This window comes from Chionomys nivalis, chromosome 1, assembly GCF_950005125.1.
Source record: "Chionomys nivalis chromosome 1, mChiNiv1.1, whole genome shotgun sequence".
Classification (NCBI taxonomy): Eukaryota; Metazoa; Chordata; class Mammalia; order Rodentia; family Cricetidae; genus Chionomys; species Chionomys nivalis.
Genome location: NC_080086.1, coordinates 51,870,597 through 51,895,554, shown reverse-complemented (window position 1 = coordinate 51,895,554; position 24,958 = coordinate 51,870,597). Strand labels below are relative to the sequence as shown.

Genomic DNA, 24,958 nt, shown 5'->3' with positions numbered 1-24,958 from the left:
AAAGAAAATAAAATGCAATAAGCATAAGCAAATGGCTTGTGAGGGTTAATATGCATCGCCGCCTAAAAGCTACCAGCATGGGATGTCACAGAGACCAGCAAGCAGGGGCAGGGGGACTGGTGGGTATACGAGACAGGAGGGATGAAATGCTCTTTCGTTTCCCTTAACTGAGACAACACGAAAACCAGTTCTTTGGTCTGACGCCGCCTAGCAGCCTCTACGGTACACTTGGTAGCACAATCCGAGCTGGGCTAAGAAGTTCAAACATGGCGGACGTACCCACTGATCTTTTGTGGCCTCCGTTTTTGGAACTCTACTTCATCCACTGTCCATACTGCCCCTTTAACGTTCTCTACTCGCACAAAACACTTGTGAAGACTAAGATTATGACGCACTGCATTCTGCAGCAAGTATAAAAGAGAGAACATTGACATTTTTTTCTATAAGAAAAGACTCCAAAAAAAAAAAAAAACAAAAAAAACAAAAAAAACCATAGCAGTACATTCAGCCCCCCCCCAAATCTGTTAAGACCATCCCCCAGAGCTGTAGTCAACACCCCCTCCCCCCGTGGAGGACCCTCTTTGAGTGTCTTTTCTAAGAAAAACACCAAATTATGAATTACTGGTACTCTGGCATTGAAGCCTAATCTCTGGTACCATGTGACCAGAAGACACACTGGTAAATATGCATGCAAGCCCCAAGCAGGTCCCTCCACATAAATCTAATATACGTGGTTAAAACAATGTCGAAACCAGGAGCTGTATACAGTACTAAAACTGTTCTTTACAGCCCCATCTTTATGGGATTCATAAAAAGGCATTTATTTTTAAATCATGAAAGGCGAACACTTTTAAATCCACAGCAATATTTGCCTTAGAAACCGTGCATAGGCTTTATTAAGGGAAGTTCTAAATAAGGTTTTACCACCGAGAGTCCCAAGGCGTATAGCCAAGATGATTAGGGGGCGACCTCAGCACCAAGGGGTCAGTCTGTACCATCAAGCTAAGCCTTACCTTCCAGAATGTTTATGAACATGGGTAATCAGTCAGAAGAACAATTTTTAGTAATTGAGCAAATGCCAAGAACACACCCGTAGGACTCTCAATGGCAAAATGACTATGTTCTTGCGGGTGGTTTCTATGCTTAGAAGTCATCGTTGGCCATTGCTAAGTGGGATCCTTCACAGCTAACAAAAGGGGTGTTCCTAATTCTAGTGTAAAGGGCTTTAAAAGTCTCCAGGAAAATCCACAACCCTGACTGGATAACCAAACTGGATACATACACTTCAGTCCTGCCTGGTTGACTCGATGATGCACTTGAGACTAGGACAATGGATTCCATCAGTTTTCTCCTACAGAGTGAGTGGCTCAATGGGGGCAGAGGAAGCTGACATGTCTATTGAGCCTTGGCACCTGATACAGAAGCCCGTTGAGACAGGCTACACTCTTCTCCTACAGCAATTTGCTCTCTTGGTGGCAAATCTTGAAACTCTGAAAGGTCTCTGAGATTTCTGGACAATGACAGTTAGTGACTAAGAGGATTCGGGTTACCTAAAAGTTATTCCTCTCTGTGATAACAGTACTGAGAGAACAACGGGTCAAATTTGATTATGTATGTGATGACGTGTGCGCCAGTAGGATCCCCAGAATCAGCACACAGGCGACCTTTGAGTGCAGCTGGAAGGAGATTCGCGATACCAGCATGACTATTCAAAGGATATCCTTGGTTGAAAAACTTTTTGATGAGTTGCTTAAGAACAAAGCTCTGTGCATATAAATACAACCTAGCTTTTAGGGAAATAATTTCTTCTTTCCATTTCATGGAGAATTATCTCCTCCAACAGCAAGGAGGGAAGAGAAGTAAATAAAGCCAGTTCCCTTTCAAAACCAAGATAGCGCATGGACACACACGCGAGAGGTAGCTGGGGAACAAGGCAGCATCAACCATTGTTCAAATTTTTACCCAAGTATCAAAATGCAGAAAAACTGAAAGACCCCAGAGGCCATTTCTGATGAAAGAATGACTGTATGATTTTGAGGGCTAGATATTAAAACAGAAAGAAAACAAAAAAAAAAATCAAGAGTTTTGTTTTTGTTTTTAAGAAAAAGAAAAGATGAATGACATTACTTCATTTTGTCTTCAGATTATTGTCCCAGTAAGGACGCAGAGCGAAAATTATCCACATTGGTGAGTCAATGGGTACATCTATGAGATGTTTGCATTAGCTACACTTCTTCCTTTACTTTGCAAAGCTGAAAACGGGAGGTGGAAGTTGAAATTCATACCCACAACGGCAATTATTTTTCAATGTGATCATTTGGTATTTATAAAAAAGCAATTTGAAGGAAATGCCTACTTCACGCTTCGACTTCTTAAATTTTTAAAAGATTTGTAGCTAAAGAGCCTTTGTATTTTCTCTCCTGAGGCAGGCTGGGAAAGAGGCTCGGATCAACAACACAGTTTCCCGTCAGCCCCCATGTGGCTACTGAATTAATCCTGGGCCTATACTCATTTTCTTATAGAATGCGAGAAAACCAAAGCAGGTTTCCTCTGATTAAATTAAGGAAGTTGTTTCCTGTAATAGCAGTACCTGTTGAAATTACGGATAAGGACAAAGCCTAAATACTAGGTGGTACTAAAAAGATCTTCTTGGCAGAGTGCAAGAAATTAAAGGTAGGAAGCTGAAAAAAGTTGTGACGGCTATTTGAATAAGCCAGCCTGGCCTTGTACTCGCAACCTTCCTACTTCGCAAACGCTGGGATTGCTGGCATGCACCACCATGTCTACTCAGGAAGGCTCAATGGAATAAGAGCCGGTGAAAGCTAAAGGGGGCTCCTAGCGCCTTAGGGGGTTACCTAGCAGAGTTATGGAATTTGATCTGTTCTGCGGCAAATGGTGTCATATCACATAGTGGGGAAATCACCTTTCTTCCTCGGGGTAACCCTGAGCCCCGGAATGGGAAACCGTGCATTCTTGAGTAACCACCCTTCTTACTGTGAGTACATGGATTACACAGCTTCCTCTAGTGTGCGGTTGGTGAGCTAGGATGTAACCACTGAAGGATTGATTCAGTTTGGATGTGTCTCTAGGTTCCTAAGCGCACCCCTGTAAATGACTCTCAGTTACCCACTAATGAATGACATGTGGTTTGTGTAAGCAATAAGGCCAACCTCAGAGCTAAGGGTCACGGTGTCATCTCCTTTCCCTACAGAGAACTCTCCAGCCAGTCTGTCCTCAGCTCTCTTGGAGGGGGCGGGGCAAGAGTGCCTCTTCCATTTGAACATTTCAACACAACAAAAACCCATCTCCCACGCACATCCCCAGTGCAAAGAGAATATTCTCATCACCCGGTAACCAAATTTTCTCTCCACTAGAACCTCTGTCCTCTGAAGGTCAAATGCGAGACCACCGCAAAACCTACCTTCCACGTGGCTGCATTGCGTCGGAAGTAAGCAAACATTCGTGTGAACCAGTTATAGATTTCGTTTAGTGTTAGCTGCTTTTCTGGGGATTCGAGAATGGCCTGCAAAGCGAAAGGGACCCAGAGAAGGAAATTTATGATCCAGCTGGCAGAAGCGTGTGACTGTTCATGAAGATGCAAAACAAAACGAAGCCAAAAAAGACAAACAAACTAGAAACTGGAATTTGCAGCAAGCTCCTCAGACAGCCTTCACAAAATGATCGAAGATTAATGGTTGTATTTAAACAGTTCAATAGCAAAACTCGAAATAAAATTATCTAATTGTTTGGAGTTTTTATTTCTGTTTCCGTGCAGAAATATTAATTTATTAGTCATTCATAAAGCAGAATCAAAGAGAAATGCAAAACATTTCACTAGATGATTAAAGCCCAGTAATTATTTAGAGCTCAGATTAATTCTAGGGATCAGAGATTACTGTAGCTTTGTGATAATTGACTTGCCATCTTTAAACAGCCTCATTCTCACTGTTGTGTGAAATGAATTCCCTAATAATCACATCGTATTGTAATACTTAATCAAAAGCAATTATGTTATATATTGCAGTTTTAAAAAACCTTATAGAAAAGGTTTTAGCATGCTTGCATACTAAGCGGTTTTAAATCTTCTTCATCAATATCATATAACCCACGTTCATCTTTTGGACAGCATTTCATGAACTGTGTTATTTACTTACCTGCCTAATTAAAGATGCATACGTAAATGGTGGTCTAACTTCTGCGTTCTTATAAAATTCTTGGTTCTGCGCAATATCTGCTAAATATAAGAATCATCGTCCTATTAATGATCACTTTTTAACAAGAGGCTCATCGACACGATCCGCAGATTCCCCATGCGGCCCCGGGCGAAGACAGAGTAGCTACCTGAAGAAATGGGCACGTTGTATTTGTCTGAGTACCGCCTGCGGATCGGTCCCACCGTGTGCATGCTGGTGGTGGTGATGACAGAGGGGCCTTGGGTGACAGGAGTTAGCGGGGCGGTTGGGGTCGTTGGAGTATGAGGTAAGCTCTGTGGAGAAGCCTCTGAGGCGGACTTGGAGAGGGTGACACTTGATACCAGATTCAGCTGTAAGGAGAACAATGCTGGTTAGAAGGACTTGAGAAAAGCCAAACCAAATCAAACGACAACCGAAACCCAAGCAACCAAGAAAACCTCTCACGTCCCGTCCCGTAGGAAAGATACGCGGACACCTGGCAAGGGTTGCCTCGCAAAATTGGTACGTTGCCCACAGGATTCACTTCTAATTAAAGGTATTCTCCTTTGCATGCCAGCGAGGCTGAGGACTGAAGGAACACCAGCTGGCCTACAGTGGTATAAACCTGGCTTGTCCTGGGTGACTCTCGGCAGTGTACCACCAAAACTCGAAAGCTGGGCTGCTGCCTGAGGATTCCCTCCCCCTCTTAAAACTGCAACAGATTTCCTAAGTGGCCACTTAGGGCTCTGAGTCACTAGAGACCTGCAAGAAGTTATGAGACTTGAGTCCATCACAAAACTGAATAGATGGGGGGTGGGGGGGTGGGGGATGGGTGGGGGGGGTGGGGGGTTGGCGCATGAGGAACGGTGGCTCCCATTCGACAGTGGCGCTGACTCAGGAGGCCCACATCTATTTCTATGAAGTTGTAACATTTGGTTGCTTTGTAAAGTTTTAAACAGGCCAACTATGGAAGCTAATGTTATCTGAAGCATTGTAGAGCAGCATGCATGAAATCTTCTTTCCTTCTATTCTACTCCGTATTTTCTTCCAGTTCTTACCCTGATGGGAAGGATGTTTGGACAGGAACTCCCTTGAGTCTGACAATGCAGAAGAACCTAGTGTTTCCTATCATGTTTATGCACGGATCAAATACTCAGAGAACCTCTCCCAAATTCAAGAAACTTCTACAGAGTACACGTTTACTTGGCCATATTTTATCACACCCCAGTTCAAAGCAGTCACCATAATGTCTGTTTTGTCATTGTCAGATTCAACATTAAGCACAAGTATTATTTATGGAGGGTGTTAAAAGTGAGTCCTTTGCTCCAGTGTGTTGGTCAGATTCAATCTTAATTCACCCACCAGGAATGAAAGAGACCACAAAATGTGTGTGAATGAAAGATTCACACAGTAGACATCAAAGAGACCCTATGTACTAAGCTCCAAGGGAAGGGAAAGGAAAGATCGGATGTCATAAAAGGAACATTAACAGAAAACCCCAAATTTAGTGCTCTGAGCTAAACAGTGGACTGGGAGGTTTCAGCTCGGCTTTCCTATGTTCAGTGTGAAATTCTGACTCAGCACACCACAAGCCTCTAGCGCCCAAGCACAGTGAGCTGGGGAGATGGCATACCCTTTCTGACCTTCAGCAAGCAGGGGTAATGCTGGAAAGCTAACTGGGACACACATTGCTAAGCAAACGCTAATAGTTCAGAGTAGAGGCCAGGGACAGGGCAGAGCAAGATGCCAATGGAGAAGAGCAAAGTCCGACCTCTTCCTTCCCTAGGGCCTTAGATCCCAAACACCTAACTTTGATCATTCAGCTGCCGTATAGCCTAAGTACGAGGAGGTTTTGGAAAGCCACAGGTATCATTTACAAAAATACACGCTCTAAGACGCTTTTCCCGAGAGGTTTCACTCCATTCCCACGGCTCTACAAATCGCTCACGGTTTATGGAGAACGAAAGAGAAGCTTGTCCATCCCCTCACCCAGACCCAAATTTCCAACCACATCCTAGTATGGCAGTACAGCTTCTGTACCCTCTACTTCTGCCCAGTGCACCTCTAACCTCAACACCACAGCCATCCCTACTTCTCTGTTATGCTTCCTTTTGGAAGAGCTTCCACGAACAGCTTTTATTGTTGCTTACAAATGACAATAAATATTACCAAGAACTTCTAAAGGCCTGGAAGTAGGACTAAACCACAGAACCTCTGTCCTTGAAGTGCTTAATGCTGAAAGAGGACACAAAAAAACCAGACAGCAACTCTGGGGCCTCACCCTATTTCTTGACTTCTCCTTTCAGCCTAAAAACATTAGCCCATGCACCCTGGCTTTCTCAAAAGACAATGAAAATGATAAACGCGAGAGTCCACTTGTTCCCTTCCAGTTTATGAGGAAGTTCGGCAGATCCTATGGAACCATTCAGGAGGTGCAATGCCATCTTTCCGAATGGCCAGATCTGGGATGAACTGATGAACCCACACTAGAGACACGCCATCCGATGGGCACGAATTTGACTCTTGCAGCTTGTATAAGGGGCTTAATACTTGGACCAGTTCTGCTAGAGACAGCAACAGTTAGAAAACAGATCCCTCTGGGTTTGCCCAGTCCAGGAAGAGGGTGATGCAGGCTGGATTTTCTGGATGCTTTCAAAGGTAGGTAGGAACTGGAAATAAACAGTGAGCCCGAAGAGAGGGGTTTACCAGGCTTGACAAATGACACCGTGATTCACACCCACTGCTGGGCTGTCTCTAATAAGCCACAGAGGAAGCAGCCAATCTCAGCTAATTACCAGATAAAAATGTATTGTAAGGACTCTAATTAGAAGATGCGGATGGAGGTGATCTAATGATTAAATGGTGCATTCGACTGACCCCACCATCAGTGTGCAGTGGTGCACAATGTCGCTGGAATATTTTGTAGAAACAGTAATTTTATTTCAGGGAGGGGAGACAGTAATATTTGTAATGATGGCTATGAGGTAAACTAATTAAACGACAGCTCCTAGAGGAAAGGGGTGGCTGGGAGCAGCTGCGGCCATTCCAAACCCAAGTGCCAAGTCTCAATGGAAGGGCTTCAGTCAAGTGGAAAATTTCTGCCTGACCTCTGCCCCTGCTATTAATTTGCAGAAAAACTAATGACACATATACGTATTCCCACAAAATTGTTCTAATTGCTAATTTGCCAAAGGAGCCTGGACTCTAAATTAAACATGGCTGTAGTCTGTGAGGGAGGAACAAAAAGCTGGGAACTCCGCACAGAGGAAGCTCTACCATGCAAGACCATCAGAAGAGCGGCCCGGCAACTTAATGAGACCCAACCCTGGCAGCTGCTGTGTGAGTTTCTCAACTTCGGAACTTCTGCCTAGTGATCACATGTGCGTCTCGGGGAGAAGCCATCCTTCCAAGGAGAGGGGACGGGGTACCAGGAAGGACTCAAAACACACTGTGTTCACATAAAGCCTGCTCTTACAATGAAGGACTCTACCAAACACGTTGAAAACAAAATAATAATGAACTACCTCAGGCTTAGAAGAACAAACTGGAGCACGGGGTAGGGGGTGGAGGTGGTTCATTCAGGAAAAAGCTTGCCCAAGGATGTAGACCTGAGGTCACCTCCCCAGAACCCACAGGTGTGACCATCCATGCCTATAATGCCAGCCCTGGGAAGACAGAGACAGGAGGAACTCCAGCGCTTGTTGGGAAGACAGCTGAGCTGAATCAGTGTTCTGAACAAGTTGGAGAAATGAGTGAGAAAGACATGGATCTTCATTGTAAATTATTAAATCTTTAGACAGTCACCAAGGAGGAAGGAAATCCTTGGTGTTCCATGTTTCTAAGTGTAGGTAAGGGTTTAAAAGAGATTTTTGATTTTTTTTTTCCAGGGCATGAAGCAGGAAGGGATTGGACTGGGAGGGTTTCTTTCCCCGATGGAAAGCCCATTTTTCTCATTGTGTTCATTTTCTATTTAAGAAGAGGTTGCTATGTTTAGAAAAGCTAGTAACGCAGATATTTTTCTCCATGGCAAGTTGCCACAGCAGGGATGATTTCAGCAAAGATAATCTCTTTCAAACTCTGGCCAGCAGCTCAATTCTTATGTCATTTAAAGTTGCTGCAGGCTCTTAGCTTTAAATAAAAATACAAACAACTGTGCTCTCAAGCCCTGTCTTTTACCTCAGTTTGGTTACTGAAGGACTTTCCTGTAAGTTTCTACTGTTGAAAATTTCACAATTATCAGCTAGCCGATATTGTACTTTTGTCCTTTCTAAAAACAAAAATCAATCTTTAGTTTTTCCACAGCACACTCCCCTCCAGTGTAAGGGTGATGAGTCACTCGCATCTTACAAAATAAAAAATAAGCAAACCGCTGACGCAAACCCCAGACAGAAGCAGACTTGTTAGGGAATATTCCCACAAGAACGCAGTTTTTGTTTTTGTTTGTGCTCTTGCTTCTCATGAAAACAGATTCTGAGAACAAAAGAAAAACCTGAAACCAAAACACCAAGAGACCAGCAGTGCACAGGAGGGACTTCGGGCTCGCCCAACTGGTTTCTCTACTGTTGGCTGGAAGGGCCCCTGAGAGCCTCAGGTCCTGCCCTCACCTGCAATGTTCTGAGACTGGAGGCTGCCTTTGTAGGCATGAATCACCAGGTTCAGATTCCATGGACAGAGGGCAGGGCAGTGGGCAGCAGGGGGAGACCTCTGGGGAGGACTCTGAGCTCTGATGGGAGCCTGGCTTATTCTAGAGACTCAGAGGGTGGCACTCCTGGCAGGGACATGAACAACAAACCTGAGCTGAGGTGACAAGGGGGACTTAACAAAAAGTAGTCTATAAAACAGCTTTTGTGTGCTGTATTTGAGAGTCCCTCTTTATGACAGGCCAGCATCGCTGCTCCAAGGCCCACACCTGGTCACCTAGCCCTTGAAGTTCACAGGCTCTTTTTGTTCCAAGGGGATGGAGGGACCACTCTGTTTTTATAGGAGCTAAAAAACTATTTCAAAACAGTCATAATTGCTATAGTTAGAATCAAAGAAAATGTGCAAAAAGGAAAGCCCCCAGCTGCACTTCATTCCAAAAGCGTCTTACGAATTTCTCATAAAGTAGGCTCCCCTACCTGTGTTGTAAGTACTTGCCCACCAAATCTCAAAGAATGCGGTTTCTCCAGGCCTGGGGAGTAGTTCTCATGAGTGCAGGAATCCCCAAAGCGAAGATGCTCCCCCTCCCCATTATGAAGCGAAGTTTACACTGCACACCCCCAACACCAGCATAGCAAAATGGCTTTGTAAGAAGTCACTGACAACTTAATAAAGTCCTAACACAGACATGTTTCCTTTTGTTGTCCTTCTGTGCTGAGTTACGTCTCAGCCAATTCTGCATGGAGTTAAGTATAGTCCCGACATTGTGCTGCTCGCTCTGGGAATGGAACTGGGTTTGGAACAAAGGAACAGCAGACTATTTTCTGCTTCTTTCGCTGTTGCTTCTCTTTCCGTGGGAAACAGAAGAACTTTTAAGTCTTAAACTACAACAAATTTGGCTATTGTAAACATATGTCAACAACAGCCTTGCCTCTCTTGGTACCTAACTACTAGAACTTGCTAGATTCTGGCTAGGCCATTTCCACGCCGGGCTTGGCTCGAAGGAGAGTGGAATTCTAAGGTTGGTGATTCCCATCTTTCCTCCATTCGGACCCCCATGGTCCATATTCCTCTCCCTGCTGCCATCCTCGGACACACAGATCTGTGGATTCATTGCCTACCGGGGGCAAGAGCCGGGAAGCTGACCTCTGACCTCTTTCCTTCTATTCAGCTTTTAGGTTTCAAAACAACACATCATTTTCTCAGGTCATTTTTCCTAGTCGCATACAGCATTCTCTATGCAACAAATAATCTATGTGTGTATGTGTATACATAGGTGTGGCTATATTAACGCAGCAATTTAATAGCTTGTTCACCAAACACCTCCTTGGCAAGTACAGGCCTTTCCCATTTGACCATATTCAGTATGTTACTGTAGCCAAGTAACTAACCAATTCTGAGAAAAGAGATGTGATGACCATCGGAAGACATGCTACCCAGGGAGTCAGCAGGACATAAGACAGAGGCCATACGCTTGCAGTCCATTGTGGGTGGACCTCAGAGCCTTGCCTATACCCTTGGGCACTATCCTGGAAATGTGCACACCCTGTCACCATCCAAACCTAAAGATGCACCCCATGCTGGGATCCAGAAAAATGCATCTCTGAGTTGATGCAAGAACCCCCTGAAAATGCGTTGGCAGCTCTCGAATGGGAGGAACTGGGGACACGGTAGGCCACTGGATACAAAAGACACTTACCACCCAACTGGCATTTAGCGAAGGGCAACATTTACAGCTACGCATTCTATCACTTAGTGACTAAGACTTTTTAAAATAAACCAAGTTCCTTTTAAACAGAAATGGAAAAAGAAACAACTTCATAAACCCACTGGCAAGGCTGTAACGTGGAAGTCCCCATCTATGGTTAGATATGAAACTCGGTGACTTCTTATTTCAAACCACAGATTTGAGAATGATACTCGTTCAAACGCTCACCAGCCATTCTATTATTTAGGGTGGAATAAATTAATTACAGGCTACAGGGAATAGTCTGAATGTTAGGATCAGTCACCAGATAGCTCCAAGTCCCTAAAGTTGAAAGCATCAAGGGGTCTGAAATATGCATGGGCCTTTTTTTTTTCTCTTTCTTTTCTTTTGGCAAGGAAGTGAAAATTTATGCAAAACATTACACGTCTATCTTTTATAATTAATTTTCCAATGCCTCACCTATACATATTTTAATAATTCCTGATTTATAAGATGGTATCTATAATAAAATTTTCTATTTTCCAATAAATGAAAAGGAGGCAGGTTCACTCCGACAACAGAGTGTCACACAATATCTGCGTGTCAGGCACCAATTTTTACTTCTTACATGTAAGTTAAAGGATAAGGAATTTATAATGCTGCCTGTGAGGGGAACCACTTTTCATACACAAATGTGATTTTTCTTCCAAAGGGTAATACAACAGTACATTTACATAAACTAATCCAAACAATCTATGTATTTGACAATGGCAAACCTCACACAGACGGGCTATTGTTGGTTTACATCTTGGAGTTCTTTATACTGGCTTGTAGCAGCGCTCTAGCTGTCAAAGGTTTGACTTGGACGTTAAATAAATGGTTACAGAAGTGCTGTGCAGCGATATTGGACTTCTTTGCAAAAGAAAACCCGCTGTGTATGAATTCAAAAGCTATTAATTTTTCAGTCAAAAATATTCGTGCCTATTTCTTTTAATAAAGAAATACTGTGCTGAGCTACTAAGAGATAATGTTGACTAGTGGTGGAGAATTTTCAATAGAGCAGTTAAAAATAAATTTAGTAGGAGGTCCCCTTCAAAGTTATAATTTTCTAGAATGTAAAACATTTTTTTTTTCAATACTAATCAAGACAAACCTTCCTTCCCTGCTCATTCCCTCACCCCCAGCTGCTTCTCTCCTGTTTATTGGCTGCTTAGCACAGGTCCGCAGGGACGCAGAGCATCAAGGGTCCTCTCGTGCCCATGTGGCATATATATATATATATTATATATATATATATATATATATATATATATATATATATATATATATGCTGCTCATAGCTAGTCCCAGGCCCCATTACCCACTGAGGACCCCAAGGGACTCTGTAGTTCCATCTCTTCATGTGGATTCCTCCTCTAGCTTGACTCAAAACGGTGCATTATCAGAGTGCTACACTCAATCATGCCTCTATCATGGCTGCTTGTACTCCACGGAGGAAGATGGAGACAACCTCATTCTCTCCTCGTTTCTAGGTGTGAAGAATCGGAGTCTTCAACCAGGGGGAAGGCACTTCACTAAAGCCACTGAGGACTTGCAGAGAGGTTTCCTTTGCCGCTGGTCATGACATCACGTCACGGCAGTACTAATTTGCTCAGCTGGGTTTGGGTTCTTCCCAGTGCTCATCGAAAAGAAGAGACAGGTGGGGACAACCCCAAATGGTTTGGCTCTTTCCCCGGCCTTTCTCTTTTTGGTAGCTTACCCATTCTTTCCTGCAGCCATTTACCGTGAGATACATGGAAGCTAAGACTCTTTCTCAGTAAAAATGGATGCATGGAGTGTTTAATGATTTTATGTCCTGTATCTCAGTAATGTGTTCTGCTTCAGACATTAATTCTGTCTGCCAACTGCATCTTGGCAGGCTACCATATTCACTGGGTTAATAGTCTGACTCCGTTTTATTTCTATCACCATACATCATACATATAGGGGTGTGTGTTTGCTTTATTTATAGAAAAAAAATCAGTCAAAACAGATAAACCAATACTTTGCCATTATGCTGCATCATTGCATGTTGATTAAAATTGCTGCTACTAACTATAGACTGTCAACGCTCAATTAATTTTCACACAGGGACTCCCGGCAAAATCAAATAAAGTCAGCGTACCTTTAAATTTTACAAATCTTAAAAATCAGGAACCAAGGCATGGCCTCCATTTTGAATAATCAACTAAAGCTACGAGGAGACTTCCAGAAATTGTGAGTGATACCAGTGCTGATGAGATTAGTTCATGGTAAAGAACGAGGTTCAAGGCAGGACCTTTGTTCTAGGGATCATGGGCCTACTAGATCTCAACTGAGAGGCCCAGTACGAGGAAATAAGACAAGCAAAGTAGACTTTTAAAAACCTAGGATGAATATGATGTCTGCCCCATTCTAGGTCCCTCCCCAGTGCCTAGCATCCTGCCTGCCTTCTCTACGAAAGGCCAGAAAGAATCAGGTGAAGGAGGACTTTGGCATTCACCCTGGGCCCTGTGGAGCTAGTCTCCCAGAGCTTGAGGTCAGAGACAGAGAAGGAACACCACCAGTTTGTGGTGCCATTTCCCCTGGTGGGGCCCGGTACTTACGGGCTGAGGGGCAGCTTTGGGTTCCGTAGACTTCACATGCAGATGGGTCATCATGGCTTGCAGGCGCTCTTTGTCTTTTGCGAGCTAATGGGAAGAAAAGGCTTCGTTATGTCTTTGGATACAGGTGTGTGGCTCTTTTGAATACCCCAAATCACGCATATCCCAGCTAACCACAGCGCATGATAGAATCATTTTTATTGCTTCATCATTTGAAATCTATAGGAACCCCTGCCAAAATCTAAGTAACCGGAGGTGTTGGTGTGAGATTTCCCAACACAAGGTGTATTAGACTTTAACTGGGACATTCTAGACCTGCTGGCACCAAGGAGTCCCAGGGAACATGGACAGCTCAAAGGCAAGCATGAATCATGCCCATTAGCCAAGCTGATTCATGAGGAGGCCACGGGAAGACGAGCAGCTACCTCACTCATAAGCTCATCTCTTGTGGTTGTGAACAAACTCACAGACATCTGGATACACTTGTGGAAAGTTAGCCGAGTCTGTCTTACCAGAACTGGCAGGTGACAATAGATGGGAGGAACGGGGATACCAGGACTGACGGGTTTCCATGTTTACTTGAACAATTAGTTTCCCGTGTTCGGGTGTTCAATCTCTGAGTCCCCACTAGATTTTTTTCTCAATAACCTCAGTCTCTTCATTTCATGAAAAGTTATCTTATGAAGTCACAGAGGTTTCTAACTGGATGGACGGAGTGGAAAATCTCTATTCATTACATGCTAGAACCATTATGCTGGCTTTGGACCATTTTGATGTAGTGATAATATTGCTAGATCACAAGGAAGTGGGCGCAGGGACATCTCATGATGACTTTTCGATAAGTAGTATGTAATATGTTCTCCAAAATAAAATGAAGGAGAGGAAAGAGATGCCGCATGAAGGGACAATGCAGACATGGGAAGGAGGGCAATATTTTGTACAAGTGTGTATCTTCAAAAGCTTCACAGATAGCTTGTCCAAAATAACGCCTTAGAGGCAGGTGGGGAATCTATTCCTTTAATACCTCAGAGTTGACTTTAAATCTTTAGGAAGCAGGGTTTTTTTAAGTCTAAAATTATGCCAAAATTAAACCCACTTCACATTTTTAACCAAGTTATTTCTAGTGGTGGGGAGACAGGAGGTAGGGGCTCAGGAGTCAGGGGAAGGCTGAGAAGGGGACCGGGTGCAATGGCAGAGGAAAACATGTGCCTGTCTCTTCCCCACCGGCTGGCTCAGTCAACAGCCATATCACATTTGAGTTTTTATTTCTTTTTATTCCCTTGTGGTTCAGGGAGGAATAAATTAGGAAGAAGAAGAAGAAGAAGGGGGGAAAAGCCTTACAGTGTTAGCGTTTATCTTTCAACAAACAGGAAATGAAAATGACACCATATTAGGGTCTACTTTATGTTACTCATCCTCTGTTCTTTGGTGCATTATTAAACTGCCAAACTAAGATTCTCAAAACACATAATGCCAAAGGAATTTGGGTTTTCAGAGTGGCTCAGACAAAACAATTAAAATGTTGGGAATAGCATTTTTCTACGGTTATTCGCTTTTTTCTTTTTTGGCGTTAAGTGCCCTAAGGGCTTTTTGTTGTTGTTGTTGTTGTTGTTTTTTTAAATACTAAAACTACTCTGAGATGCCTTTTAATTTTTTAAAGTTTGTTTTGAAAACTATCATGGGGCAGAAAGGAATTTAGCCACACATGTCACTCTTTCTAAAAACATGAAGTAAGTAGACTGCCCGTGCTGAACAACAGAAATGAAGGGGTGAGAGGTGATATTTACTGAAGAGTCTGCTCAATATTAATTGTGACTTAATTGAGGGGTCAACAGCTCCGATGTAGCAATTACAAGGGATAAGTATGTTAAAAGGAAAAAACAAAAAGCTAAAGCCCCAGTACCAGGCGAGATCCTCTCCTTCCCCAAAGAGCCTGACCTTCCAGCAGACGAGAGCAAGGACACTGTGTGCACAGGACCACACCCACACCCCGAAGCTTACTACCACTGGGGACTGTCCCACAAACTCCGCAGCGCAATCAACTATTCCAGCATCACTTCATTACATAACGTGAGAACACAGACGCCTTACGGTAGGGCATGTACCCTTAATATTCCCTATTCTCCTGGAATTCCACGAGAAGCCAAGAGAAGGGAGTCGAGAAACTCTTCAAAGCCAACTAGCAATCTGGCTGGTAAATTAAATGTGTGTGTGTGTGTGTGTGTGTGTGTGTGTGTATGCTGTGTGATGTCAAGAGGGAATTGTTCTTGAGAGCGTTCCCCAGTAGGTGACACACAGGCAGGACAATGGGCTTCACTGGCGGATGCTTCTGAGCAGGGCTCACTGGAATTAGCTAGTCTCCTGAAAGATGGCAGAATGGAAGTAGATAATGGACATGCTATCCTGCTGTGCTGTGTTCAAATTCTGGCCTCTGAGCACATTCTACAATCTTTCTGAGCACTCCATTCTTGCTTCTAAATATGGACTGCTCATCTCTGACTTGTAGGGTCGTTCTGAACATGAGTTCTGTACAGAGCCAGCTCAGTGCAGAGACTAATGAATGCTTCATGGAGGTTAAAAATACCTGCTGCGATTTTTTTTTTTTTAGGAGAAATTAAATCAGTCTAGTCTACACTGGCTGGGTATATCTTTGGAATCAGGATCCACATAATGGGGTGTAATGAAGTCAGCTGTGAGTCAAGGTGTGGAGAGAAATAAGCCCCTTGTTTTACAGACTAGAACAGGACAGAAAGCAAGGGCAACTGATTTTTCTCCATTGGATGATATAGGTCACCCCTGTTCTATTCTCCATGCCTCAAACTGGGTTTTAGACAAGGCGTGGATGCTCAGAACCTGCGCACTGCTCCAACGCCTCTCATAAGGGGCAAAGACACTCCACTCAGGGTCTGCAAAGACAAAACCCAGGGAGATCCAGCACGGGCTTCTGTCAGAGAGAAGGGAGCAGAGTTTGGGGTTCCCTCACCATCTTCCTTCTTCTGCCGTCAGGGCGAGCTGACAGCTCCTGTCCCTGCCACACAGACCTCCACTGAAATGAGGGTCAACTCGTGAGATGCTGCCACTCTTAAGGATAGATGAGGAGAAGGCAGGAGTCACTCATCACGCTTGGACAGAAATAAAGATCACCATGGCTCGGGGTCCCCTTGACTTATATACTGCAATTAGGGAAACTGAGGCACACAGGATGAACACCTGTAAGGCCACAGCACCAAGACAGGACAGAAGTAAGGCTAGAATCCTGCTTTAGAATGATCAGTTAGCTTTACCCAAAGGGACCGATCTTCACACTCTGCCGGGACCTTCCTTGAATGACAAAAATCTTCCCTCTACCACTCCTTGGCCTGACTTATGACACCACTGGCAAAGGGGTGGCATGGACAGAGGTAGCAAGCAACCCAGCCAAGGAACAGGAGGAACTGAGAGCCCAAAGAGACCACCACTGAACTCTGAGGCTTTATGTAAGTCTGCTAAGTCACTTCTCAAGAGAGGAAACAGAGTCTGCGCTTTTGTAAGGACCACAAGAGTACAAGTAAAAGCAATGGAGTCTGGGTGACCCTGCTCTTCCATGGACTTCAACAGTGACAATCTCACTTTCAGAGCACGCTTTTTACGCACCAATGACCCAACAGGCAAACCTGATTTTGACAGAAAGTACCCAGTTACACTGCTCCCTCAACTGCACACGACCAAAGCAAAATGGAACGAGGGGTCAGAAATCAAACACACACACCCTAAATAGGAGTCTCTGGAAGCAAGGAACACAACTCAACCTCTCCTATACTAACCTGGTCAGCTGTCAAGCAGAAACCCCGTACCCAGCCCACAGCCATTGGCGTGCCTTGTGAATTCAGCACCGGGACAAACTGAGGAACATCTCCTAGCCATCAGGAGCCGTGTTTAGCTAGTGGGGGACCCACAGCTCATTTCACCCCAACTCAAGAATTTCCCTGTGTTCCTTTGTCATCTTACCACTCCCCAGATGTTGCTATTAAAGACTCTCTTGACATTTAAGGCAGACACATACTAATAGTCAGTCATAGTCTCGGAATCCTAATGCTTGCAGACTTAGGCGGGATTTTAAATGGTGAAAAAAAAAAAATTCAGTGCCTTGGCTTTTCAAAGAAGAACATGGAAGTGAAAAGCCCAGACGCCCCCTCTCCCTTTCCCTGGCTCCAGCCTCAAAACCTCAGCCACAGGAGGTCAGAGTAATGTTGAGCCTTTGGTGTCCCTGACACTCTCTGAGCTTGCTCAGGAGAGGCAAGAGGTTCTCCCAGGCTGCTGCTATGTATGAGATGTCCACATGAGTATGGCCACAGATGCGGTTAGCAAGGGCCAAAGGGGGACACATTACAGTTAATATATTTGCTGAAGTCTAGAGAGCTGGTGTGATTACAAATAGCCCCGCTAATGGTGGGGTAATCACATGCAAAGCCCATACTGTAATTAATTTGTGTCAGGATTAATGTCTCCCCCTGCTACTGAAACCTGTGCACTTCTCTCTCTGCTGACACTTCTGCACAGCTTACAGTTTCCAGTGTGGAAAAGTTACCCACTTCCCACTGCTTCCAGAGTCCCTGGGCAGTGTGCCTGGGGAAGGCGCTCTAGGAGGCATGCAAGAAATACAGCCGTGACCAGGCTGGAGTGGGGCTCTTCCTACCATTCACCGCTAGCTTGTGACAGGGTAACTTGATGTTCTAAGCTAGTGGTCCTCAAGCTGCGGGCCACAACCCCTTTGAGGGGGGTCGAAGGACCCTTTCACAGGTGTTGCCTAAGACCACAGTACATAACAGATAAATATTACAGTTCATAACAGTAGCAAAATTACACTCATGTAGTAGCAATTAGAATAATTTTACAGTGGGGGTGACCACTACATGAGGCACTGTATCAAAGGGTCGCGGCATTAGGAAGGTTGAGAACCACTGCTCTAAGCAATTCAGTGTCCTGTTCTGGTGGGTGGGAAATGAACACTGTATCTTTGACTCTTAGATGTCAATGATGACTAAAATCCCTACAGAGAGAATATTCCCTACAAAGGACCATGGAGAAGTCTTACAACAAGCAGGCCTAGTAGATACACCCCAGAGACTGACTTCCAATCCTTCTATAAAAATAGGTGAGAATCAGGCCAAGTGGACAACGTTTTTAATGGAGAGAGTTGATAAACCATGGGTGCAAAGCTCAGAGACAGTGACTTGTATATGAGAAAGCCAACAGCTATCCAGGAGATGCTCCAGAACCCTGTTAGCTATGTGCAAGCAGGACACAGAACAACAGATCATCCCTCCCACAGTAGTGGAATGATCAGCTTATCCTATCTTGGCCAGGTCTGACCCAGTTCTTAAACTGCAAATCCTAGGTCCTGGGAATTTACTCAAACCTGGGGGGAGAGCGGGCAGGCTGGGATGGCTGGTGATCAGCTAGATTGCTTTGGAAAAAGAACTGTATTTTTATGCTTTCAATCTCTTCTGTACAATCTGAGTACATTCTCAAGTGGCTGCCTTAACCTGGAACCTCGTTAACAGTCTCTGCCACTGTCCTCTGCACAGGAAACTCTAATGCTTACTATGGCATTAGAGGCATGCTAGACTTCCTTCCCTACTGCTATACTGCATGGTCCCCTTGTTCACTTCCATCCAGTGCTCAATACAGTTAGTAGATGGGAAGCAGTGACAGTGTGCATGGAATCTAACTACTGACAATTTCCTCTAGCCCAGTCTTTCAAACAGGGGCCAACTGGCTCAGTTCAGTTGCCTCCTTTTCCTCCTGCCTGCTCTCTCTCTCTCTCTCTCTCTCTCTCTGTCTCTCTCTCTCTGTCTCTCTGTCTCTCTGTCTCTCTCTGTGTGTCTCTCTGTCTCTCTCCCTCTCTCTCACTGTTTCTCTGTCTCTGTCTCTCTCTGTCTGTCTCTCTCTCTCTCTCTGTGTGTTGCGATTGAACCAAGGCTCAATGCATTTGAATCTAACACTCCACCAACCAAGTTAGACCCCCAGCCCTCGCCTCCTTTCACTATCAGGATTTGAGGGGCTGGAGGAAATCTTTCCGGAAACACATCCCTATGGTACACAATAAAAACACATCATCAAAAGACATAATCTACTGAAGAGGATGAAAAGTGGATAATGTGGCGATGTCTTACGACAAAAATAGCCTGCACACTCAAGAAAATGGCACCCATGCCATGCTTGTCTTCCTAAGAGAGGTCAATTCTGCTGGGTGCCTTTTGGGCCTGTAATTTTCAGCAATTACCTCTCGCAACACGGAGTTGTGTCCTGTGCACTGTCCATGTTTTCTGTGTGTGCTATCTCATCCACGGCTTAAAAGCTGAACAAACTGATAGGCATGTCACCAGCTGGGTTTGCCCAGTTGAAATAATATGAGTGTTCACACTCAGACCACACTGATAGTCAGTGGGTGCCGAGCCGAGCCTTCCCAGAGGTGTCCTGTGTTTCTTGATTCTCCTGGCTGTGTCATGTGGAGTAAGCTAGCCTTACTTTTAACACATTACACCCTGCCCCTGCACCTGGGTCCCTAGGTCCTGGCAGGGGCATTGTGGACAGAAGGCTATATATTTCATGATGTATGTAAGGCTATAACTTTTACCCCTGCAATCCCATCTTATCTTTTTATACATCATTCACAAAAAAAAAAAAAAAATTCATCCAAAGAGAACATTTAACAGATGGAATAATGAAAATGCACCTTCTGGCCTCAAAAAACAAACAAACAAACAAACAAACAAAAAGCCCTTGACCCAACTGACTTCTATGGCACATGCCTCCCTTGTTAGGACATATCTACGTCTACTCATGTGACCTCCCAGGGTTCATAGCGCTTGGCTTCACTGCTAAGACATTCTAACTGGCTGTTGAGTAGTGAAACAAGGAGAGAGATGTTCAAATCTCAGAACATCCACTCCAAGATCTTTGTGACTTCCTCTCAATGATACCAATTCAAGGGTACACTTGGAATGGAATTGACCAACCTTCCCCTGCGCCGCTAAGAAAACACTCACTATATACTCCAAGATACATACTTCCCTTGTTCTGCAATTGATATGTTGGCCAAAATGTGGGCTTTGTGCACTCCGTTATATTTTAGCTACAATAAAATATAAGCTTGAGAGACAGGCAAGCTCTCATGTACAGTGCTGGGAAGAGAGTTTCAAAGGTTTTCCCATTGACTGGAGTAGAGACAGTACTAAGAAAGGCAACATCTCCAGGCGTTACCTCTCACGGCTAACCACTGGTTCATTGCTTCAGGGAACTGTGAGTGACGGAGCAGAGGCACAGAGATCTTCTGTTCTGGGTCCGCTGTAGATCAAGGGTACCACACAGGTACACAGACCAGCATCCAAGTGGCCTCTGCTAGCTTCAGTTCCTTCTGGACTTGACTTGCCTTCCTAGTCATCTCGTAATCTTTTTTACCCTCTAATTCAGATATAAGGAACCACCACAAATGCACATGCACGTGTGGGCCCACGTGAAATGAGGGCAAATGGGTGGGCCTCTACCTCTCCCAACACAAAGTCAGCAAGTTAGATGGCAGGCTATGGACGATGCGTGAGTCTAATGAACCATCACTGCGGTGGGGGGCAGGAATTATTCTAGCCTTAACTGAACACAACCTTGCTGTTGTGCTATAAATATTTCCTACGTTTACACTTTAATAACTAGCAGTTTTATAATAAACTTTGAGAAGCTGAGATGATCAAGAATTCCCTGGACTGGGAAAGAAATGCCTTAATTGAAAAGAAGTAATTCTGCGAACTAGCGCTATGCTGTCCATTCTGGAGCAGGTGCTACCCAGGCTGTGGTTGAGAGTGGGAGATCATGTGCACAGGAACTAGCAACAGAGAGGCTGTCTGAGTCCAAGTCTGCCTCCCCTGAGTAGTCTTACACTGTAGGTCCCTGCCCAGCCCCACTACCTCTGGTCCTATGGACAATTTGGAGTTAAGTAAATTAAAGTGAACATTCCCAGGATGAGTGCCTCAAGAGGCTGAGGCAGTCAGACTGCAGTGAGTTTAGGCCAGCTTGGACTACAGTGTGAGCACTTGTCCCTTGAACCAAAATGGAACATAATAATAGTAATAATAATAATAATAATGATAGCAGTACATTTACAACATAGGTATATGCAATGAAAAAAACAAACAAAAACATGGAAATGCTGAACTTTAAAGAAACGGGAAGACATAAGGAATGTAACTTTAATCACATTGCTCAGTGTCCCCAAGGCTCCCAAAGTTGCTAGGCTTGCTATGTATACTCTCTTTCATCTAGCGCTCGGAGGAGCTCTGAATTCTTGGGGCAAGGGTTTGAACAGAAAAACTCAGCCTGGGGATGCAGCCTGGCGGCAGAACAACTTGACTAACATCTGTAGAGCCTTGGGATCAACCCTCAGCGCCACAGAAACAAGACAGATGAGGAACTGTTCACATCTTTTGACTGGTTGTCTGACGGAGGAATGGCTAACGGGAAACATCCAGTTTTAGCTGCTCCCTTCCTAGCACCAGACCCCTTTCTCAAGTGAAGCTCTGCATTGAAGAACTTGTGTCAGTTGGCTAGTCAATGGCAGTCCCACTGTGTTATCTATGAGGTGATTTTGGTTGTTGCTTGTTTTTATTTGAGACAGAGAGTATTACTATGCAGCCCTGGCTGGCCTGGAACTCCCTACGTAGACCAGGCTGGCTTTGAATTCCTAAAGATTCAGCTGCTTCTGCCTTCTGAGTGTTCAACCATGCCCAGCTCATCTGTGGTTTGCACAGATGTATTTATTTCCTTTATAATTTATGTATAAGTGTACGTGGTATATAAGTTTATGTGAACCATGTGTGCAGGTACCTGAAGAGGCTAGAAAATTGTGTCAGATCCCCTGCAACTGGAGTTACGAACAGTTATGAGCTATCACGTGGATACTGGGAATCCTGGTGCTTTGCAAGAGCCATTAAGAGCTCTTAACTGCTGAGCCATTGTCTAGCCTTCCACTTATCAACTGTTTTAGAGTCCAATTTTCCTTGTAGAATATAAGAAACAGGAGGGCAGCTTTACCCACTTCTAAACACTATCACCCTTCATAGAGCCTCCAGACCGGTCCCGTCCTTGCTCTGTGAGGAGATAAATAAATGAGCCAGTATCCTGGAGGCGAAGGTGGGCAAGCACTTGCTTTACGAAGCTGCTGGAATGGTGAGCTGACTGATGTGGGACGGGAGGTTTTACACGCTATGACTACGGAGGCATATGGAGGGGAAGGCAGAACTCTAGACACCCGGGGGAACTAATAATATAATGAAATTTCTCATCTCTCTGACCAGGGGTTGTTCAGCACACTTCTGTAACAGCCATGTAATAAATGTTTTCAGCTCTGTAGCCCATAGGGGCTCCGGTGCAGGTCTGTGGAGTACAATCACACAGTATCCGTTAAGTGGACTTTGGTCTATCTGTGTCTCTGTATGACGTAATGTACAAACAACAATGCGTGAGTTTCATGCAGCTTCCACCTCTCATGAAACGTCTCTCTCTCTTCCCGCAACCTCTGTTAGACTATGTGGTCATGCCTGGTATCTACAGCTTCTAACTCCTAACGAGTGCCACACATCAGTTACATCAGCTCTTCAGCTGAGAAGAAGTAGGGCCTGCAGAACCACCATGCCTCTTCTCCCTGACAGCAGCTCTCAATCAGAACACTATGACATCCCAGGTAGCCAGACAGCTTGGCTGACTTCCAGCCAGATCATCTTTGCTCCCTATCATCCCCCCGGAAACCCTGCCCTCGGTGTGATCAAGGTTAAAAAGGCTGAGATCTCAGAACATGTGAAGCCTGCAAACCGTCCGGTATCCCTCTTATGCATTTACAGTCCTAGGCCACACCCACCGGAAACCATCAGAGCAGCTGCCAGGAGATAACAGCCTGGCTGACCAATGGCTTAGCTCTGCCCACTCTCCTGACCTTCTCTGTGGTCTCAGACTGTGAAATAACTGATAAGGTAGATTTCTGGCTCCCTAGTAATTAACAGCAGCCCATGATCAACCATAAGAACAGACAGGAAGACCTACCTGTGTAAGCTGTGACCACTCCAACAACTTATTTATGCCCGTCATAGGAATTGAATCTCATAGCAAATAAATCAATCTAGAGATAGGCTTCACTTTGAAAATACCACCAACAATAGATATATAGACATGCAGCCAGTAAGAGTTAAAGTTTCTGTTTGGTGGAATCCACTTTTGCCAGGTCTGAATTTTAAATAAATGTGGAGAGTGGGTTAAGCCTATTATCCACTTTTCTCTGTCTATGCTCAAGTTAAATATACCTCCGAAGACTGGTTTTATGGCATGCCCTAAGCATGTACAAACATCATACTATTTCCAGTAAGTTTATATTTGCTGTCTGTATGGGAAATATTAACGAGCCAAGAAAATAACTTGTGTAGAAAAAGTATTCTACCAAAATTGTACTTTGTCATATAAGATAACAACTAATTTTTTAGAAAAAAAAAAAAAGAAAAGAATCTTTCCTATCCTGAAAAGTCACAACAAAAAGTTGAAGTGTGTTTGGGCTGATTTTTCTCTGCAACTATTTGACGCTGTAAATGACTTAACTCAGTAAAACTCCAAATGTAATTATCTTCTGTACTTAGCCTGGGGCTCTCCATATATCTCGGCATTGCTGCCTTGCATACAAAATAGGCTTTTCCATGGCTGGTACCAATATAATGTACAACATTGTTTTAATTTCCCCTCATCGGCTAACCTCTTGCCTACACTGAACCAGCCAGAGGAAGAAGCGTCCGTGAGTCATCAGCCACTCGAAAGCATTCTGGAACTCAGTTGTATAAATGGGGTTTGTAGGGTCAGGCTTTTGCAACTGTACATTTTAATAATCTCCATTTCTGACCCAATTTTTACTTTCAGAAACTAATTTTCGATTAATTACACCAAGAAGGAGATTACTGTTAAAATATGGAGGTAGATCCACAAGTTCTACCCATACGTCAAACCTGCATTAAAAGTACGTGCCCGGCACCCTCAAAGGGGATGCTTCAGCAAAACTGCATGCATTAACTCGTTAGTCATAAAACACATTCAACATAGCCCAGAACATTTCCAAGTACCGTACTGCAGATACAGTAAACATGAATATACCTTCTATGCATTATAAATCAATATATATGTGAGTATATACTTGAAATACACAGTGAACTCAATTACTCTCAGAGAAGAGAGAAAGGGGACCAATGGCAAATAGGGACAGAATTCTTATATCGCTTCTACTGTGGTTTAGGAGCACACAGGTCTTTGTGTGTGCATTCACCCATCTCGATCGCACGCACACATCTTCTGTCCACTCACGCTCGTGTTCTCTCACTCTCACGCCCTCATCAGTACCATTAGCAACTTCTGGGATGGACAGCAGCAACTGATTGCCAGAAAGTGTGAAGGACAAGAGATGACAGAGAAAAGCAAGAGAGAGGAGGCGACAGAGAGACAAAAGGAGATGAGCAGATGGAGAGAAAAGAAGGAAGGGAGGGTGGAAAGAAGAGAAGGAAGTGAAGGAAGAGAAGGAAGGAGGAAGGAAAGGAGGGAGGGAGGAAAGGCTCAGGGATGGGCAAGTGATCCTTGACAGCACACACAATGCTGCTTAGGATCTAGAAAGATTTGAACACCAGTCCCAAAGAGCGCACTGAGGCTGAGCTTCCCCCAGACAATGATTAAAAACTAGAAGGCAATAATAAGGAAAAGCGGACAACAGGCTGCGGAGTTTCCATCAGAGAATGAGCACACAGGAAGTCATTACAGAACGCTGCAGAGGTGTGGGAGCTGAG

The 24,958-nt window shown here is 44.3% G+C and overlaps 1 protein-coding gene across 9 annotated transcripts in view; it reads right to left on the bottom strand.

Moving 5' to 3' along the window:
- Nucleotides 1-24,958, bottom strand: part of Foxp1 (forkhead box P1) — a 611,987-nt gene that overhangs the window by 11,977 nt on the left and 575,052 nt on the right. For 7 of the 9 annotated variants that reach the window (XM_057790906.1, XM_057790890.1, XM_057790899.1 and 4 more), the window contains 5 exons: nucleotides 13,122-13,205; nucleotides 4,342-4,543; nucleotides 4,155-4,234; nucleotides 3,422-3,523; nucleotides 280-401 (listed from right to left, as the gene is read on the bottom strand). In XM_057790906.1, coding sequence (XP_057646889.1) covers nucleotides 280-401; nucleotides 3,422-3,523; nucleotides 4,155-4,234; nucleotides 4,342-4,543; nucleotides 13,122-13,205 — 590 coding nt within the window. The remainder of the gene's footprint in view (nucleotides 1-279; nucleotides 402-3,421; nucleotides 3,524-4,154; nucleotides 4,235-4,341; nucleotides 4,544-13,121; nucleotides 13,206-24,958) is intronic. The other 2 variants (XM_057790924.1, XM_057790915.1) reach the window with 1 other exon arrangement.